Here is a 21587-nt window from a genome sequence, read left to right as displayed (position 1 = left end):
TCAACGCCAGCGTCAAAACAGGGAGAAGGGAACACATTTATTAAATGTTAACTATGTGCCGGGACTGGGCATGTTAATGCCTTGCCTTTCACATCATCTCACTGCATCTCATCTCATCTCTCCATCCACCCACTCATTTGAATGGAAGAAGAGATTCAAAATGGTGAATCTGCGGTCCTGATGAAGCCCAGTGGCTGTGATCACCTGGGAGGCCTCCCTAAGTGCATACCCACTGATACAACAATTTCACTTTTAGAAAGTATTCTACAGAAATATTAATACCAAAAAAAATATAGCATGAGGATGTTGCTGCAGTACTGTAACAGCGAAAGAATGGAAATACTCTGAATGTCCGTCAAACAGAGTGTGGCATAATTGTATACTGGTACATTATACAGTTGTTACAAAGCCTGCCAGAGAGATGTGTGCTGCCCCAGAAAGACAGAAAGCTTATATCATTATTGAGAAAATGAACATTGCAAAGTTGCATCCTATGAGCTCAATTTTATAAAACAGTGTTATGTTTAAGTATGAACACCACAAATACCAACTTCAACAACATCTAACTCTGTGATTAGGACACAGGACATTTGCTTTTCTGATGTTACACATTTATGTCATGTTGGGCTTTTTTTTTTTTGGCCACACCCTGCAACTTGTGGGATTTTAGTTCCCCGACCAGGGATTGAACCTGTGCCCCCTGCACTGGAAGCACAGCGTCTTAACTGGACTGTCAAGGAAATCCTGGACTTTTTTTTTTTTTAAACAAGGATCATGAATTATTTTGTGAACAGATAAACGATAAAAGTAGACATTGTTTAAAGGCCCAGTTCATTACTCCTATAAAGTCCCTCTTGACCACTTCTGTTTATGGGACTGCCCCCTTCTTGATTCACGCAGTGATGGCAGAGCAGAGGAATTTTCAGGGCGTGAATCCCACATGGTGAGAAGGCCTTTCTCCTGCTGCCTGAGGCTAGGCTGTCATTTAGCCTCTTCAGCCTTTATCCTCCCAACCAGATCACGGGCTTCTTAAAGGTGAGGGTGTCCTACTTTTCATTGATTGTGTCAACACCCAAGGTCTCACATTGCGTCTTCACAGAGGATATGTTCTCGAAGATCATGGGAATGGCAGACTTCTCTGCAGCCTTGCTGGGACCAAGTCTTCCTGGCTAAGGTGATGGGATCGCCACTCCCACACACAAAGGGAGCCACTCAAATATCATCGAAGCCCATTGCTTTTCCAGTGCCATCCACCTGGATTAATGAGCAGGACATCATCCAACTTGCAAAAGGGAGGGCAGGGGGAAGGAAAGGCAGTTGCCCAGGAGACGACTCACGTCTGCACGGTCAGGAGGGCCTTTGTAATGACAACATGGTCAACACGTTGTTCTCCTCCTGGGACCACTGGAGGCATTTGTGTTGTCACCCAGGCTTTGGAGGAAGCAGGTTAAAAGAAGCTCCATTGAAGAATGTTCTTTTTCCCAGGGCTTTCCTTCTCATCTACTGCTCTGGCCACTTTCAGAGGCCTCCACAAGCTTCCATCTCTAATGGAACTGGCCTTATGGAGACCCTGTGATGCAGCAGCTCTGGGCGACCCTTACCCCCACCCTTTCCTTGCAGACTTCCTGCCCCAGCATTGGTGGCTGGCATCAGGGAGCACTTTGGTGGCAGGGGCTTTGCCCCACACCAGCGAGGGCAGCCAGCTCTTATTCTCCCAGAGGCACCCAGCACTGGTAAATTGGAGCCCATCACCAAACAGCTGTGTTATATTCTCAGAAAGAAACAGATGAACGGAGGGAAAAGGGAAAAAATGATAATAACGATACAACAACAAACTGAGCTGCACCATGCACCCCAGCGGGAGGCAGCTGTGTTAAATCTGGCCATATAGAGATAACTGAAAATTCTGACCACCTTCAACCGCCAAGATGCAGACTGACATGAAAGTATTTTTAATTTGAGGGAGCAGAGTTATTCGAAAGAAGCACTTTGTACTGAAGGGTACAGCTATGTATGACAGTATTTGCTCATTTCATCTCTTTGTTCCCTTCTGGGGGCCCGTTGTACTCAGCAAAAAGCATTTAATCTTTCACCCTGGACAGTTATTGGAAAAGTTAGACACATCTCTGTTCCCTTCTCTCTCCATTAAGAGACAACCCAGCAGATATTTACATCCGTGAGACCAATGAGCTGGCTGCCAAGGATTTCTTAGTTCAGAAAAACTCTAACCCAGGGGCCTGGAGGCTGAGTTCCAAAGAGTCCTCCAGTTAACCAACTCAAAGGGAAAGCTCTAAATCAAATCCTGCCTAAGACTCCCTGTAGCCTCCTACCTCCAATTATACCAGGGCTGCTTGCTTCTCAGACAGTCTCACATTCTCCTTCACTGATACCCAAGTTTAAAACACTGTGAGTTCCTTTAATTTCTCCATTAGAATTATGGTGCTCTTTATCACTGGTAAAATGGAGACTTTTTTCACATCTTCCAAAAGGAAGAAGAAATTTCCTTTTTCTATTAAAAAAAAGGAAGATCAAATTCAAACGGTGGTGGAGACTGGTGAGATTATGGCCTTTGTAGTCTCAGTGCCTAGCACAGAGCCTGGCACACAGTAAGCACTTAATAAATGCAAACGAGGGACTTCCCTGATGGTCCAGTGGTTAGGACTCTGCACTCCCAATGCAGGGGGCTTGGATTTGACCTCCGGTTGGGGGAAACTAAGATTCCTGCATGCCATGGGACAAGGCCAAAAAAATAAAAAATCAAATCAAATCAAAGTAAAAACGATTGCAGTGAATTGAGGAGAAAGAGGGTTGGATTTGAGCCAACACAAAAGCCTCTGAGTCAGAGCTCCCTAAGCCTGACTTTTGGAGATTGTCTAGGCTCAACCCATCCTGGAGGCTGGTTGTCGAGATCTGCTCCCTCATCCCAAACGGCCAGCTCAGCTTAGCAGGTGTGGGCTCACTGCCCATGTCCTCTGAGCGCGTGCTATGACTTATCGTCTCCAGTTCCTCCTTCCTGGGCTGGGATCTTCACCTTGAAATCTTGGCAGAGCATCAAAGGGATGGACATCTTGGCAGAGGAAAGAACCCACGTGTCAACCACATAACAAGTACTACCTGCTCAGATGTTGGCTTCACTTCGTCTTTGCTGCTTGGGTGTGCGGAAGTGACTTGATCCAAAGAGTTTTATGATTCTAATGGGCTCAGGGCCTGGGCGGGGCTGCGTGGAGACTCATGGAGGTGCCCTCTCTGCCTGAGAAATCACACTGATTTTTTAACAATGCAGTGCTGCCCTGCAAAGTCCTGCTACATGTAGGAGAGCAAAAAACTTGAGATTGAGAGGCTCTTGGGAGCTGCAGTTCAGGCCCCTGATGTGGCTGGGAGACAGTGGCAAAATGATAATAAAGACAGTGCTGGGCTGGGCTCTCAGCGGATTCTGAGTCTCGAGTTCTGCTAAAACTCTGGTCAGTGGGGGCTCTTATGCCACCAGACAGAAGGCACCCTGTGGAAAATTTCCAGCTCCGGTCACCTTAATGAGACGCGCATTCTTGCCTCTCATGTGGTTTGGAGGTTTCCAGGGACAAATGGAAAAAGAAAAGAAAATACTTCAATCCTCTGCTTAGTCCTGGGTGGCACTGTGTATGTGTGTGAGAGAGAGAGGGACACACGGGAGCTGAGTGGTGACCCAGATAACCCTGGTCTGAATGGATAAACCTCAAAAATCTCAGAACAGATTGAGTCCACCAGCATTTCAGCCTTTTCTGCAGAAAATGTGTTTCCTATTTATGATACTGACATAGTCAACTTATAAAGATGGGTTGGAAGAAAAAGCTCATAAAGCTGTAGACTTCAGATTAAAAAAAATATATATATGGAACTGATGCACAACTGTTAGTTAATGGCTACACATGCATTTTCTTTGATAGCACTCATTCTGAGATTGTCACTGCTAGAAGAAAAAAAAATAAAGCCCATGGTTTTCACTCATTCATTCAACAACTGTTCTGTGAGCAGCTGCTGTGCGCTGGTGCTCTCCTATCTGCTGGGGTACAGTGATAAAGAAGACAGCCCTTGTTTTTGTGGAGTTAGCATTATCCAGAAACCACAGACCAAAACTCTTGCTCCAATCGGTAGGGAGTGGGGTGCCCAGGAAGCCCATAGAGTAGAAGTCACGTTCGACAGAACTCTAAACACTAATGACTAGAAGATTTCCGATTGAGAGGCACAAAGGTGGTGAGGGTCAGAAAGGGGAGAAGGCAGAGGTCCATACTAAGGGATGGAGCTTTTAAGCAGAAAATGACAAGGTTTGATTTCATTTTAGAAGCAAACTCTTGTGGCGGGGAGAAGGATGTTAATTATTTACAGTGTATAGAGGAGAAATTTGTTTGGATATGGTTTGACTTCTAAACCAGTTGTTTCCCTCATTCTCAGTTCAGTTCAGTCACTCAGTCGTGTCCGACTCTTTGCGACCCCATGGACTGCAGCACGCCAGGGTTCCCTGTCCATCACCAACTCCCGGAGGTGGTTCAAACTCACGTCCTTTGAGTCGGTAATGCCATCCAACCACCTCATCCCTGTCGTCTCCTTCTCCTCCTGACTTCAATCTTTCCCAGCATCAGGGTCTATTCCAATCAGTCAGTTCTTTGCATCAGGTAGCCAAAGTATTGGAGTTTCAGCTTCAGCATCAGTCCTTCCAATGAATATTCAGGGCTGATTTCCTTTAGGATTGACTGGTATGATCTCCTTGCAGTCCAAGGGACTCTCAAGAGTCTTCTCCAACATCACAGTCCAAAAGCATCAATTCTTCAGTGCTCAGCTTTCCTTATAGTCCCACTCTCACATCCATACATGACTACTGGGAAAACGATAGCTTTGACTAGACGGACCTTTGTCAGCAAAGTAATGTCTCCGCTTTTAAATATGCTGTCTAGGATGGTCACAGCTTTTCTTCCAAGGAGAAAGCATCTTTTAATGTCATGGTTGCAGTCACCATCTGCAGTGATTTTGAAGCCCAAGAAAATAAAGTCTGTCACTGTTTCCATTGTTTCCCCATCTATTCGCCAGAAGTGATGGGACTGGATGCCATGATCTTAGTTTTCTGAATGTTGAGTTTTAAGCCAACTTTCACTTTCATCAAGAAGCTCTTTAGTTCTTCTTCGCTTTCTGCCATAAGGGTTGTGTCATCTGCATATCTGAGGTTATTGATATTTCTCCTGGCAATCTTGATTCCAGCTTGTGCTTCTTCCAGCCCGGCATTTCACATGATGCATTCTGCATAGAAGTTAAATAAGTATGGTGATAATATACAGCCTTGACGTGCTCCTTTCCCAATTTGGAACCAGTCTGTTGTTCATTTCCAGTTCTAACTGTTGCTTCCTGACCTGCATACAGATTTCTCAGGAGGCAGGTAATGTGGTCTGGTATTCCCATCTCTTGAAGAATTTTCCACAGTTTGTTGTGATCCACACAGTCAAAGGCTTTGGTATAGTCAAAAAAGAAGAAATATATCTTTTTCTGGAACTCTCTTGCTTTTTTCATGATCCAATGGATGTTGGCAATTTAATCTCTGGTTCCTCTGCCTTTTCTAAATCCAGCTTGAACATCTGGAAATTCTTGGTTCATGTACTATTGAAGTCTCGCTTGGAGAATTTTGAGCATTACTTTGCTAGCATGTGAGATGAATCCAATTGTGCGGTAGTTTGAGCATTCTTTGGCATTGCCTTTCTTTGGGACTGGAATAAAAACTAACCTTTTCCAGTCCTGTGGCCACTGCTGAGTTTTCCAAATTGTTGGCATATTGAGTGCATCACTTCAACAGCATCATCTTTTAGGATTTTAAATAGCTCAACTGGAATTCTATCACCTCCACTAGTTTTATTTGTAGTGATGCTTCCTAAGGCCAACTTGACTTTGCATTCCAGGATGTCTGGCTCTGGGTGAGTGATCACACCACTGTAGTTATCTGGGTCATGAAGATCATTTTTGTATAGTTCTTCTGTGTATTCTTGCCACCTCTTCTTAATATCTTCTGCTTCTATTAGGTCCATGCCATTTCTGTGTTTTATTGTGTCCACCTTTGCATGAAATGTTCCCTTGGTATCTCTATCCCTCATTCTCAGTCCCTGGCTAATGACACACAACCCAACAGCCTTGGAACTCACTCTCCCCCTTCTGGTTGGTTCATACAGCAATCTGGATTCTAGAAGTCGAATGCTGGTGGGTTTGGGTTGCAAGGGAATCCCACAGAACACACTTTTCCTATAGTTTTATTGCAGTTCCCAATTATGCTCTTTCTTTTGTGGTCTAACTGCCAGAGAGAGTGAGAAGAAATTCTACATGTAATATAGGTTGGTGACTGTTTGGGAAGCAGTGCTTGATAGAATGTGCAGGGTCGAGCCTTCTGGGGCCCCTTTTCTCCCACATCCATTAAGTAACCCTAAGATTCCAGGACAGGCAGGGGTGGCTCTGGGTGTGAGAGCAAAATCCAGATCACCAATGAATGAATGAATGAGCGAAATCCAGACCTCCAATGAATGAAATCCAATTCATCTCCAATGACCTTTACTCTCAGGGCAGGATTTTCCAGCCTTGGCATACTGAGGGTTGGGATTCTCTGGTGGCTCAGAGGTAAAGAATCTGGTTGCCTGCAGTGCAGGAGACTCGGGTTCGATCCTTGGGTTGGGAGGATCCCCTGTAGAAGGAAATGGCAACCTATTCCAGTATTCTTGCCTGGAAAATTCCATGGACAGAGGAGCCTGGCGGGCTACAGACCATGGGGTCAAAAAAGAGTTGGACACAAGTTGGCGACTAAACAACAACTCTTGTGGGGGCTGTCCTGTTCATTCTAGAATGTGGTTAGTGGTTGGTAGCACTCCCAAGTTGTGACAACCAAAAACGTCTCCAGACATTGTAAGCATCCTTGTGGGGTAAGGATGCTCTCAGTTTAGAGCCACTGCTCTTGGAGACAGTTTTCCATTCTTATCTTATTTGATTTCTCAGCAGCACTAAGCATAACCATTCTCTCTCTTCTCTTGAAACTTGCATTCCTTGGTGCTCTCTTCTTGTTTTCCGTCTAATTCTCTGCCCAGTTCTTTCCAGATTCCTGGGGCCTCTCCATCCTCTCCCTGATCTCCAAACACTACTGTCCTAATGTGATTCCAGGATCTGAACTCCCTTCCCATTTTACTTTATGCTTGTTCACTCTCATTCATCCTTAGGACTCTAAATTCTTCTATTTCCAAAATACTCCCCAATTTATCTCCAGCCCAGATCTCTTATCTAAGCTCATTTCTGTTTGTTCTAGATGTCTCACTGGCATCACAATATCCATTTGTCTTTCTCCAAAACCCATTCCTTTTCTTCTCTCACCCCCATCTATCTGTTGTCCACGCAGTAAACCTTAAGGTCATCCTGCCTCTTCCTTTTCTCTTATCTTCATACCCAGTTTATGACCAATCCCTGTCAATTCTATCTTCAATAGATTCCTCAGAACCCTCTGTTCCCAGCCCTCCAGCTCAAGTTACCATATAACCTAAATAACCAACAAAGTAGATAATTCTGATGACCTCAGTGGTTTCCTGACTTCCACTCTGCTCCTGGACAGTCCATTCTCTGCCCAGAGCACACTTGAAAAAGCATAAATCAGAGCACATGATGCCCCAGCTTTAATTTCTTCAGAGGCATTCTACTGCAGGCGAATAAAATCTAAGCATCTTAACGTGGCCTCATCCTCTTTCCCAACCTCCCGTCCTTCCCTTCTTCCTTCTGTAGCTGCTGCCACACTGGTCTCCTTTGCTCCCTCACAGGTGTCACAGTGGGACTCCCATGCACGCTGTCACCTCCTCCTGGAGCACTGACCCCAGCTCTTTTCTTCCTGCAGGTCACGTCTTCCCAAGCATCTTTCCTGATCCCATCATCTTATGTTCAGTTTCCTTATCATGGTCTCTCCCTGCAAACTTCCTTAACTCCACATGTTTATTATGGAATTAGTTCTTTATTGTCTGGCTCCTGTCCTAGACTGGAAGTGTTGTAAGGGAAGAGACCCTCTGTGTCTCTTCTGTTCATTCATTGCCATGTCCCCATCTAAATATTGTCTGTGACACGCAGTGAGTACTCAGTACATATTTACTGGATGAATGACTATTCCTCTCTCATTTCCTTGGTCAAACTGTATCTTGAAAAGAATACTTTATGGCCTGGGAAAATGAATGACAATGAAGCCTGAAAAAAAATGTTCCTCGAATATCTGTGTCAATGAGGAAAAGCTTTCCAGTGGTGGTTCTTGGGAGCACAAAGCACAGGGAGATGAGTCAGGCACTGGCTGACTAGAAATGAGTCTTGCTGATTTTGTCATTAGTATTCTGTATCTGTGCTAAGACTTTCCACTGAATCAGGGGATCCCTGATGCCAGGCAGGACCACACTGAAGCCATCTAAGAGGAAGAGCTGAAATCAGTTCAGTGTTCTGGCAACACTGCCTTTCTAGAAGGCTTGAGCTACCAAAGGGACCAGGATGTTCAGGTAAGACAACAGCCCCCCAGGCTCAGGAAGCCACAGAGGCAACAAGGCAGTGGCTTCACCCAGCGCACTGCCTGATGCTTTCCCCGTCACTGAAGCCCCGTGAGTACTGGTGGCCTTGAGATGAAACCACAGAAAAGGAAGACAAGGGGAGGCCAAATTCCTCTTCTTGAGCAGGTCAACAGTTAGGCAGAGAGCATTTTTCTTTGTTTTTCTGAAATTTCATGAGTGTGGCTGGCTGCAATGTATAATGTAAATGGATGACGTTCAAAGGCTCCGCCTTTGAGCCCCACCAAGAGTCATTCCCATCAGCCTCTCTCAAGATTTGAAGGGACAGCAGCTGCAGAGCACATGCCTGCAATTAAGCAGCTAAGCATTCGCTAAGACTGGGTTAGACTCTGACATCCAAATGAATCCCAAAAGGTGGAGGCAAAAAAAATCTGAACCACACTCAGAGCCCAGCATCTGTCACGGTGGAATTCATTCTTACCGGGTTTATTTATTACATCTTAAATCAGCCTTAATGAAGCCGAGGAAAGAGTTTCAAGGTCCATGTGTTACAGATCAAGGACGAGAAGAGGGCCACGAGTCCAAACATACTGTGATTGGCTGCATGTTGCTAAACAACAAAAATAGCCCAGCATCTGTTGTTGCAGGGCTGGGACGTTATTTACAAGGGGGTCACCCAAGTTCCATCAGCAGCCATTAATAAAAATACTAACAGGCCGTAAGTGGGGACATATACTAACAGGGTAAAAGTTTGCACCGAGGCAAACAGTGGATTCAGGTAGGTGGAAATCATATAGAAAGATATTCTCTTAAATTTATTCTCAGTCAAGATTAAAAAAAGGAGAGGGCTTTATGCAGGTCCTTTCAGTTTTGAGACAAAGCTTCTATGCAGACACAAGCTGCCCAAGTTTCAAAATTCACTCAGGGATGACTCATTGAGCCTTATCTTTGTGTTAGACCCCAAAGATATAAATAAAACACAGCCCCTGCAGAGGGGAAGACAGGCTAGCCCCAGGCCTGGCCAAACAGGAAGCCAGAGGTGGCCGCTGTGTTTTATAGGCCAGTTATCGGTTGGGTGGCTCAGCCTTGTGAGTTATTTTGCTGCCCAGAATGATGGCAGAGGTGGGGAGACAGAAGACTTCACTGAAACTGAGTGGCAGCTGGGGTTAATGATGGGCTCCAAGAAGTAGGAACTCCACTCTGAGACTCGCAGTAATGAATTCAGTAAGAGGTAACAGCAAATTGAATCAACAGGAAGACCGATGGATGTGCCCTGGGTCAGGGTGGACTTAGTAAAAGTTTGTTGAAAGAATAACTCTCTTCCACCTGACACCCCGTCTATTGCTCACCTCAGATTCTTTGTAGTAACGTTCTGGAATTTCATCACAGGCAATATCGATAAAGCAAACTTCTCTCTCCAGATCTTTGGCTTCGTTGTCAAAAATCTGAAAGAGTAGAGCAACAAATCAAAGGTTAGTGACAGTGGGTGAGATCCTCAAGGTGCCCGCAAGTTGGCCCAATGGTGCGTGAGGCAGAATAACTCTCCGCAGAGCATCTTCACATGGCTCAATGCCCCTGGTGAGAGCTTTCCGCTGCCTCAGAATGTGCAAGAATCATGCGAAGCTTTTATTCATCGCTTACACTTTGTCACATCAGAGGCAGGTGTAGCATCAATCACTGCTTGGTGAGGGGAAGAAGATAAACCAAGCTGTTTTTAGAAGTTCAAGAGTGAAGAAATAAATCTCTTCCAAAAGTCTCTTCCAAAAAGGAAGTCTGCTGATTTTTGGCAGTTAATCTAAACAGGGAGAGGGAAGAGGCTAAAAAGGTTCTGGGTAGATAGGAGACAAAAAGCAGTGATACAGCCTGAGATTTAGAGAAGAAAAATAAGGTTTTTTTTTCCATTAAAGTGTTTACATATATTTAATTTTGGAAATAACATACCCTCATTGCAGAAAATACAGATAAACAAAAAGAAGAAAATAAAGACTGTCCACAATCCCATTACCCAGTGTATTATTCTTGATCATTTAAAAGCACGATTTCTTTGGTACACACAGGGGTATGAAGGTGGAGCTTGAAAAAGTATTGAGATGCCTTCTTGTCAATCTAGGCTTGGTTCTACTGGCCCAGAATGCCCAACACTTGCAAAGAAATAGGTAAGAGAGCCACGTATACAGATATACACTCTGGTGGGAAGACTAAGTTCCTCTACTTTTCCCCACTGCCATTTTTTTCTGACTTTACAGGGATATCTTCTCATCACTTCTGAAAGATAGTAAAAAGTTCGCAAATCACTTCATCCTTGGAGAAAGTCTTAACCGTATCCCAATCTCACTGTTTAGCTAATTCCTACAAGGGAATCATCTGCTAACACTAATTAAATCTGACTCTCCAGAAGAGAACGAAATATTTTGGAAGAAGAGGGTGGTTGATGCCTAAGAACATTGTCTTGACACAAATTTGGAGCCTATTAATAACACGTTCTCCCCCAGGATAGCATCTGGAGGGCTCTTTACAAGTTGAAACTGCTAGTCCTTTCCAAATGCTTTCTGAATAATATTTGTGCTGGTAATTATCTGCCCAGGCTGCTGTTTGCTCTGCCACCAGTTTCCTTCTGTAATGGTCAGATACTGGACTCTTCAGATCTGGTCAAGGAGACTGACTCTCCGGTCTGAACTGAGGAGGCCACTGCATTTTCCTAAAGGCAGAGGAAGACTGGTTCCTGGATCAGCTCTGATTCCGACCACGGCCCAGTGAAGTCAAGTGCTTGGAGACACTCCCAAAGTGTTTGGGAGGGATAGGTAGATTGCTTTGAAATGAAACGGAGACAGGGTGGGAAAATAAGTTCGAGCGGAGAAATGAAACACGAAATGAAACACCGGGTCTCAGGGTGTTTGTGTGTTTCACTCTCTCTCTTTTCGCTTGAGTCTCTTAAGTGTGTGCCTCATTAAGAAAACAAAACAGAACGGAACACCCCAGAGGCAAATGAGCTGCCAGAGAGTAAATTACAAGAGAAATTAGAGAGCTTTGACATTTATTGGTGGTAAAATTTATGGGACTGAAAGAAGGGGAAATGAACAGGGGTTAAGGGAGTTATTGACAGATTAGGTGGCTTTTCCTAATTTAATTCACATAGTTTTGGATCCCCCATTATCACATTATTACATTATTGCCCTTCTGCTCCAAATTCACCCTTTAGTCTCTGCTCTACCAGACCAGACCCCTGTAAGCACTTCTTGACAGTGAGGATGACACTAAGCCCGTGTATTAGAGGAACCCTGCAGGAAGAAGGGGGCTTCTCTTCCTGGCGTGAATCTTATTCCTGCTATACAATCTGTTGAGGGGAGAGGGGAATGAAGTGCTGCTCTGTCCCAGTTGCATGTCCAGAGTGCACAGCTGCTTGGTGACTTTGGAGTCCTGGCCTTCACTGTGGCCCTTCTGATGTAGGCACCCCTCTGCTCCAGACGCACACTGCCAATGGTGCTCTGACTCTACATTCTTGCCCACCAGTCTCATCTCTTGTACCCAGAGGGAACTTTTCTGCCACCCAGCAACTGTGGACCACCTCTGGTCCAGGAAACACAGCAAACTTCTCTGCCATCCACTGGGCTATGATCACAATCTCTGCAAGGAGGTCAAGCTCCAGCCATGGAGATGGGCCCTTTCTGAGTTTGTTCTTCCTAGTCTCCACTTCCTTAGCCTTAGGTATGCTTTAGACTTCTCTTTACATCTTTATAATTACTCTTATCAAAGTTTCAGTTCAGTTCAGTTCAGTCGTTCAGTCGTGTCCGACTCTTTGCGACCCCATGGACTGCAACACACCAGACCTCCCTGTCAATCATCAACTCCTGGAGTTTACTAAAACTCATATCCATCTCGTCAGTGATACCATCCAACCATCTCATCCTCTGTCATCCCCTTCTCCTCCTGACTTCAATCTTTCCCAGCATGAGGGTCTTTTCCAATCAGTCAGTTCTTCGCATCAGGTGGCCAAAGTATTGGAGTTTCAGCTTTAGCATCAGTCCTTCCAATGAATATTCAGGACTGATTTCCTTTAGGATTGACTGGTTTGATTGCCTTGCAGTCCAAGGGACTCTCAAGAGTCTTCCTCAACACCACAGTTCAGAAGCATCAATTCTTGGGCACTCAGCTTTCCTTATAGTCCAACTCTCACATCCATACGAGACTACTGGAAAAACCATAGCTTTGACTAGACGGACCTTTGTTGGCAAAGTAATGTCTCCGATTTTTAATATGCTGTCTAGGTTGGTCATAACTTTTCTTCCAAGGAGAAAGCATCTTTTAATGTCATGGCTGCAGTCACCATCTGCAGTGATTTTGAAGCCCAAGAAAATAGTCTGTCAGTGTTTCCATTGCTTTCCCATCTATTTGCCATGAAGTGATGAGACCGGATGCCATGATCTTAGCTTTCTGAATGTTGAGTTTTAAGCCAACTTTTTCACTCTCCTCTTTCATGTTCATCAAGAGGCTCTTTAGTTCTTCTTTGCTTTCTGCCATAAGGGTGGTGTCATCTGCATGTGTGAGGTTATTGATATTTCTCCCAGCAATCTTGATTCCAGCTTGTGCTTCCTCCAGCCCAGCGTTTCTCATGATGTACTCTGCATATAAGTTAAATAAGCACGGTGACAATAAACAGGCTTGATGTACTCCTTTCCCAATTTGGAACCAGTCTGTTGTTCCATGTCCAGTTCTAACTGTTGCTTCCTGACCTGCCTACAGATTTCTCAAGAGGCAGGTAAGGTGGTGTGGTATTCCCATCTCTTTCAGAATTTTCCACAGTTTGTTGTGATCCACACAGTCAAAGGCTTTGGCGTAGACAGTAAAGCAGAAGTAGTTTTTCTGGAACTCTCTTGCTTTTTCGATGATCCAACAGATGTTAGCAATTTGATCTTTGGTTCCTCTGCCTTTTCTGAAACCAGCTTGAACATCTGGAAGTTCACGGTTGATGTACTGTTGAAGCCTCACTTGGATAATTTTGAGCATTACTTTGCTAGCATGTGAGATGAGTGCAATTGTGTGGTAGTTTGAACATTCTTTGGCATTGCCTTTCTTTGGGAATGGAATGAAAACTGACCTTTTCCGGTCCTGTGGCCACTGCTGAGTTTTCCAAATTTGCTGGCATATTGAGTGCAGCCCTTTAACAGCATCATCTTTCAGGATTTGAAATAGCTCAGCTGGAATTCCATCACCTCCACTAGCTTTGTTCATAGTGATGCTTCCTAAGGCCCACTTGACTTCACATTCCAGGATGTCTGGCTCTAGGTGAGTGATCACACCAATGTGATTATCTGCATTGTGAAGATCTTTTTTGTATAGTTCTTCTGTGTATTCTTGCCACCTCTTCTTAATATCTTCTGCTTCTGTTTAGGTCCATACCATGTCTGTCCTTTATTGTGCCCATCTTTGCATGAAATGTTCCCTTGGTATCTCTGATTTTATTGAAGAGAACTCCAGTCTTTCTCATTCTACTGTTTTCCTCTATTTCTTTGCATTGATCCCTGAGGAAGGCTTTCTTATCTCTCCTTGCTGTTCTTTGGAACTCTGCATTCAAATGGGTATATCTTTCCTTTTCTCCTTTGCCTTTCACTTCTCTGCACAGCTATTTGTAAGGCCTCCTCAGACAACCATTTTGCCTTTTTGCATTTCTTTTTCTTGGGGATGGTCTTGATCCCTGCCTCCTGTACAGTGTCACAAACCTCTGTCCATAGTTCTTCAGGCACTCTGTCTATCAGATCTAATCCCTTGAATCTATTTCTCACTTCCACTGTATAGTCATAAGGGATTTGATTTAGGTCATACCTGAATGGTCTAGTGGTTTTCTACTTTCTTCAATTTAAGTCTGAATTTGGCAATAAGGAGTTCATGATCTGAGCCACAGTCAGCTCCCAGTTTTGTTTTTGGTGACTGTATAGAGCTTTTCCATCTTTGGACACAAAGAGTATAATCAATCTGATTTTGGTATCGACCATCTGGTGATGTCCATGTGCAGAGTCTTCTCTTGTGTTGCTATGACCAGTGCTATGGCCATGCTCAGTAAATCTTTAATCCAATTTTCTGTTGATGGGTGGGGCCCGATTCCCTCCCTGTTATTTACCTGGGGCCAAACTATGGTAGAGGTAATGAAGATGATGGCAACCTCCTTCAAAAGGTCCCATGCATGCACTGCTACCTTCAGTGCCCCCAACCCTGCTGGAGGCCACCACCGACCCAGACCTCTGCCGGAGACTCTGGACACTCACGGGCAAGTCTGGGTCTGTCTCTTGTGGGGTCACTGCTCCTTTCTCCTGAGTCCTGGTGTGCACAAGGTTCTGTTTGTGCCCTCTAAGAGTCTGTTTCCCCAGTCCTGTGTAAGTCTGGTGGCTCTATGGTGGGGTTAATGACGACCTCCTCCAAGAGGGCTCATGCCATACCCAGGTCAGCTGCACCCAGAGCCCCTGCCCCTGCGGCAGTCCACTGCTGACCCGTACCTCCACAGGAGACACTCAAACACAGCTTGGTCTCAGTCTCTGTGGGGTCTCTGGGTCCTGGTGCGCACAAGGTTTGTTTGAGCCCTCTGAGCGTCTCTGGCGGGTACGGGGTATGATTCTACACGTGATTTTGTCCTTCCTACCATCTTACTGGGGCTTCTCCTTTGCCCTTGGACATGTCCTCAAAGTCGCTCCAGCACTGCACAGCTGCTGCTGCTCCAGTGCCCATCAAATAATTCTAATTAATAATTAGAATAAATTAATAATTCCTTATATTACACTCTTCCTGTTCAAATTTTTTGTGGTGTAGGCCTCCTAATGAGGCCCTGATTTATACACTCAATTGCATATGAAATACTGCCCTTGGCTTTGAGGGCTGCAAAGATAAGGGTTGAGTTCCTATTCTTCACAAGTTATCATGTAGTGAGAGAGACAGACTCGGAAGCTATTCCCCAAAATACAAGGTGAATTAAATATTCGTTACAAAAGAAAGAACAGACTGTCAGGCCAGAAGAGTCATTTATGTTGACTGCACAACTGCATGGTCAGGATAGTATTATTATTTCCACTTTTCAGATGAGAAAACTAAGGCTCAGGAGATGCAGGAGATGTGGGTTCGATCCCTGGGTTGGGAAGATCCCCTGGAGGAGGAAATGGCAACCCATTCCAGTACTCTTGCCTGGAGAATCCCATGGGCAGAGGAGACTAGCGGACTACAGTCCATAGGGTCACAAAGAGTTGGACACGTCTGAATGACTGAGCACGCACGCACAGGAAGTAAAGTGCCTTGCCCGAGGTCACAATGCCTGTTGGCAGAGAAGCTCAGAGTTAGGGCAAGCCTCCAGGCTTCCTGATCAGACTCCTGCAGTGATAAAAAGGCTGCCTCTTGGCACCCAACTGAGAAGATAAATATCAATCAAAAGTGCTTCCTATTTCTTTCCAGAAAGATGAAACTAGAATCTGGTTCTCCTCCTGCTACTGAAAAATGTATGTCCTGAGTAACTGTTATTGGGAACTCCCCAATGACAGAGCTTTTCTGTTGAGACTGCAGTAGAATCTACTTAGGTGGTTTTTAAGTTCTAACTCTGGACTCTTTCTTTAATATGACACTTATTCTCACACCCAAGTCCATGAAACAACAAGCACTTCTGAAGTCAATGTTTCAGGGTGGGGTTCTTACCACCTGAACAAAGCTACAAAAAAAATCACTTTGAGGACCTCAACATTTTCTTCAGGCTTGAGATTACAAAGTATCTTAATTTCCAATAAATAATTAATCTCCCAATGATTAGAGCTTTTAGAAGATGCTCATAGGTGCTCAATACATGCTGCTGAATGACTGATTGTAAGACATTAGCTTCTATCTTCCAGAGAATAATCTATGGCAGGAATATTGCTTAGTAATTGATGTTAGGTTCTTTTCATGAGTCCCAGTTCTATCTGCTGGTAAGCACCCTAACTTTCCATAATTCCCAATATAGACCTCAATGGAGAGTGGAAACCTCATAGTATTGGCTGACAGGTCCCACAGGGGAAATCAGGAGAGCTGAGTCTGAATTGAGTTATCTCCTCTGTGTGACCCCAGGCAAGACCCTGCATCTCCTTCGACTAGATGGATGGGTATCAGGGAATTGTGAAATATCCTGGAGCTGTACCCAACATCTGGGGAGATGCTTTCTTTCTGGCAACAGAGTTTGACCACTTTCATCTGATTTCAGAGAGATCTGTGGCTCTAATGAGGTTGAGAGCAAGTGACCTAGATGACCACTAGAGTTCTTTGCAGTTAACATGTCAGTGATATTGAGTGACTTCTGGGTTTTGTTAGGCTCCTACATCCTGTTCTTTGCTCCTTCACCCCATATCCAGCTGATTTGGGTGGTGCACAGAGGGGAAGCAGGAAGTGGCCATGACATAATGTAATCAGAGGCCATGGCAGGGGTGAAACACTCTCATCTTCATGCTTAGCTTAGGGCACCATCCAGAATTAAGCCAACGCTGTTGCAAACAGAGGCTTAGCAAGGCCTCAAAGGAAAACAGCAGGAGTAACTATTCACTGGGGCTTCCTCAGTGGCAGCCGCCACAGCAGAAGCTGTCAGAACTCTGGTCCAACCACCAGCTCTTTGAGGTGGAATAAGAGCTCTGCTGAGACAGCTTAGGACCGAGACTCAGCCTCAGGATGGTGTGCATGTGTGCTAAGTCGCTTCAGTTATGTCCGAGTCTTTGTGACCCAATGAATGTGGCCGCCAGGATCCTCTGTCCATGGGATTCTCCAGGTGAGAATACTGGAGTGGGTTGCCATGCCCTCCTCCAGCGGATCTTTCTGACGCAGGGATGGAACCCGCATCTCTGAGGTCTCCTGTACTGGTGGGTGGGTTCCTTACCACTAGCACCAACTGGGAAGAAGCCCCTTAATGTTGGCACATTAAGCCAAAGCTCCACCAGGCTGTCACCTGACACTGGTACTAAGCGCCTTCATGTCTTTGGGAGCTTCTTGGGCAGCATTTGTCCCTTTCTGAGATGGGAGTTGGGTTTGGGACTCAAATGTGGTACCTTCTCTATACTTCCAATAATAATGCTCCCTTCTGTGCTTACTTATCAGACATATCCACCCACAAGTCATCTGTAGCGGGTTTCAGTGCCAATCTGACTGATTCTTCTGACCTCTGCCCCCTTCCTCCCCCAACTAGGCAATGAACACTCAGTAAACTCCTTCTTTTAATCTGAACTAAGCAATATTACACCCAGAAGGCAAATTTCCTGAGTAAATACTATCTTATAGATTCCAAAATGAAAAGGGGGTAATTTTCTCTTTTTTGTAAAGCCTTATGAACATTAAATATCAAGTATTTTTAAAGTCTTCACATACTTTGATCTGGTAAACTTAAGCTTTGAGAATTCATCTTAAGGCTCTTAAATAAATGAAAAGCTTAACGCACAAAGATTTTCATTGCAACATTAATGTAATGGCAAGAAAAAACAGAGGGAAAGAGGGAGAAAAAAAAGCCAACAGCCAAATTATTCCAGTATGGGAGAATGGCCAAGGAAATGATGATAAATCCATTCAATGAACCATTATGTGGCCATTAATAACTCCATTCTTAAAAAAGATTTTCCCAGGAGGGTAAACATGGGCATGGGTGGGATGGAGAAGGGGAGATGCCCCATATTTAATATGGACAGATGCTGAGTCACGTGGTCATAACTCACACAACTCAGAAGGGAAAGGTACACTGATATATGTGGAATGTGTTTTAAGGACGCACTAGATTTCTTCCTTGAACTGCAGTCTCTTTCTAGATTTATTTATTTCCCATTTTGCTTTTAGGCATTTCTAGATTTTGTGGTCTCTCTTGTGATTGTCCAGTCAGGGAGAGCACTGTGTACAGCAGCTTTTCAGAAATCCATGGTCCTGAGGATCATGGGTTTGTAGCCCCTTTTAGCCCCTTTCTCTATAACAGTAAGTTCTGTGGTTTATGATCCAAGTTTAGATGGGAACTGTCTGTACTTTCTGCACAATTTTTCCATAAACTTAAAACTGCTTTAAAAAATAAAGTCTAATATTAAAAAAAAAATTGAGGTGGGGGGGGGCAATCCAAGCTTCTTCCTGCCATCTGTTTGAGCTACCAAGGATGCAAGGTAGGGGTGGCTGATCAGTCATCCTATTTTATGCTTCACATATGATTTAAGGGATGAAGAATCCCAGTTAAGCCACTGTTCTCTTTTTTCGATACACTTGGGAGGTTTCAGGGGGAGGCAATTGACTAAGACACACTAACAAAGAATAGGTTCAGTAAGAAGGAACACTGGAAGCAGAATTATTGTTTTAACATTGCTTTCATTTCAGTGCTCTGGATTTGCAAAGTGGCCAGTTGGTTTGGTGCAGAGGATGTGGGTCCCTGGTTAATACATTAGGCATATGGGGCTAGAGTTGGTTCATGGTTTTTTTAATTGATTATTCTCTAATGGCAGCATACCTGTAGGGAGAGCCTGAAAAACACTTATGGCCAGGAAAAAAAATAGTCCCAGTTATTGATGAAGACAACCATCATTTCATTACCCCATCTATACTCATATTCCTACTAAGAACATTTTCATGCCCATGCAATTCAGTGGTGACCATTTCATGAATGTGTAAGCTAGATGATCCAACCTCAGAATATGCAATTTGTCTTCCCCATTGCCATTAACATAGAGATTAAAAAAAAGGATGGTTTTCTTCCATCTCTTTAAAAACATTTCTGCTTCTTTCCAACTCCCAGAATAAAGAGCTGTTGTTTATTCTATTTTGTTATAGTGGAAAAAATAATTGCTGAAGGTGGACATACTTAACAACAGTTCTCTGAAGAGAAGAGACTAGGCTTCAGCAATCAATAAATCAGCAAATAATTATTAAGCATCTGCTATGTGGTCAACAGGGCTTCCCTGGTGGTCCAGAGGGTAAAGAATCCGTCTGCAATTCAGTAGACTTGGGTTTGATTCCTGGGTTGGGAAGATCCCCGGAGAAGGAAATGGCAACCCACTCCAGTATTCTTGTCTGGAAAATTCCATGGACAGAGAAGCCTGGCAGGCTACAGTCCATGGGGTTGCAAAGAGTCAGACATGACTGAGCAACTAACACACACGTGGTCAACACTGTGCCTCTTAATGTATGAGATAAGGTCCACTCTCAAGGAGGCTTATGATTTTGCAGCAAAGACTTGATTCTCTGCAAGATTTAATTAACAGCATCATGAAAGTGAAAGAAAAAGTGAAAGTGAAGTCGCTCATTAGTGTCCAACTCTTTGAGACCCCCTGGACTGTAGCCTACCATGCTCTTCCGTCCATGGGATTTTCCAGGCAAGAGTACTGGAGTGGGTTGCCATTTCCTTTTCCAGAGGATCTTCCCGACCCAGGGATCAAACCAGGGTCTCCTACGTTGTAGGCAGACGCTTTACCATCTGAGCCACCAGGGAAGCCTTAACAGCATCATATAAGATACTATATCTGTTACTAAGTAATAAGTACTAAAAGCTACGTATTATCAGACAAGAAGTACTTCACTCCGAATCCAGCAAGGGAGAATATATGTATATATATGTGTGTGTGTGTGCATGACATTCTTTTTCAGATTCTTTTTCATTATAGGTTGTTACAGGATATTAGATATACTCTGTTCCCTGTGCTATGTAGCAGGTCCTTGTCGGTTATCTATTTTATATATAGTAGTGTGTATATGTTAATCCCAAACTCCCAATTTATCCCTCTCTTCCCCTTTCCCTCTGGTAACCGTAAGTGTTTTTCTCTATGAGGAGAGACAGAATTTTAAAAATAAACTTTATAGAAAAGCTAGAGCTTCCCTGGTGGTTCTGATAGTAAAGAATCTGCCTGGAATGTGGGAGACCCGGGTTCAATTTCTGGGTTGGGAAGATTTACCTGGAGAAGGGAATGGCAACCCACACCAGTATTCTTGCCTGGAGAATCCTATGGATAGAGGAGCTTGGCAGGCTACAGTCCATGGGATCACAGAAAATCAGAATATGACTGAGCAACTAACATTTCATTTCATTTAGGGCCATCTCGTCATTTACACACACAGATACACACACACAAAGACAACTCAGCACCTTTAGTAAGATGTTGATCCTTGTTTTTTCAGACTCCCTGGCCCTGAAACAATCTTTTTTTAAATTGATTTCTGGGGGAATGTATAGTTATATGAATTTTAACACATGTATAGATTCTTGCAACCACCACTCCAATTAAGACTCAGATCAAGACCCAAGAAACTAATTTTTCATCACAATCTCCCTACACCCCAACTCCAGGCAACCACTCCTATGTTCTCTAACCCTACAGTTTTTGTCTTTTCAAGAATGTCACACAAATGGAATCATGAAGGTTTTAACCCTGTGAGACTAGGTCTTTTTACTCAGGACAGCGCCTTTGAGATTTATCCTATGGTTGTGGAAATCAAAGTGCATTCCTTTTTCTTGCTAAGTAGTATTCCACTGTATGAATGTATAGCAATTTGTTTATTCCCCTGTTTAAAGTTTGGGACAATTATGAAGAGAGCTGTTAAAAGTATTTGTGGATACATTTTTGTGTAAATACAAGTTTTCACTTCTTTAGGGTACATATTCAGGAGTGGGATGGCTGGGTTATAGGATGTTATGTTAATTTTTCTTTACGAGCAGATGAATCAATACTCCCGAAACGAATTGACTAGTATCTCCCCCAAATTCCTGCCCACCCCAAACCTCAGACTGTGACCTTATTTGGAAATAGGTTCTTTGCAGATGTTGTTAGTTAAAGATTGGTATGGACTTAATGTTTGTATCTCCCTGTCCCAAATCCGTTGAAAACTAATGTCCAGTGTGACAGTGTCAAGAGATGCAGCCTTTGGGAGAATGAGGGTAGAGCTCTCATAATGGGATTAGCACTCTGTAAAAAAGATCCCTCAGAAAAAAAGACTCCATAGAGGTCCCCAGTGGAGAAGGAAATCGCAACTTACTCCAGGTATTCTTGCCTGGGAAATCCCATGGACAGAGGAGGCTGGCGGGCTACAGTCCATGGGGTCGAAAAGAGTGGGACACGACTG

The 21587-nt window shown here is 44.1% G+C and overlaps 1 protein-coding gene across 1 annotated transcript in view; it reads right to left on the bottom strand.

Moving 5' to 3' along the window:
• The window catches only part of PITPNC1 (phosphatidylinositol transfer protein cytoplasmic 1), a 156592-nt gene that overhangs the window by 30306 nt on the left and 104699 nt on the right, over positions 1-21587 (bottom strand). The window contains exon 6 of the mRNA XM_055575483.1: positions 9872-9967. Within this exon, the coding sequence (XP_055431458.1) occupies positions 9872-9967 (96 nt within the window). The remainder of the gene's footprint in view (positions 1-9871; positions 9968-21587) is intronic.

Source organism: Bubalus kerabau, chromosome 4 (assembly GCF_029407905.1).
Source record: "Bubalus kerabau isolate K-KA32 ecotype Philippines breed swamp buffalo chromosome 4, PCC_UOA_SB_1v2, whole genome shotgun sequence".
NCBI classification, from domain to species: domain Eukaryota; kingdom Metazoa; phylum Chordata; class Mammalia; order Artiodactyla; family Bovidae; genus Bubalus; species Bubalus kerabau.
Note: the sequence above shows the minus strand (reverse complement) of the source record. Positions and strands in the feature narration are given on the sequence as shown.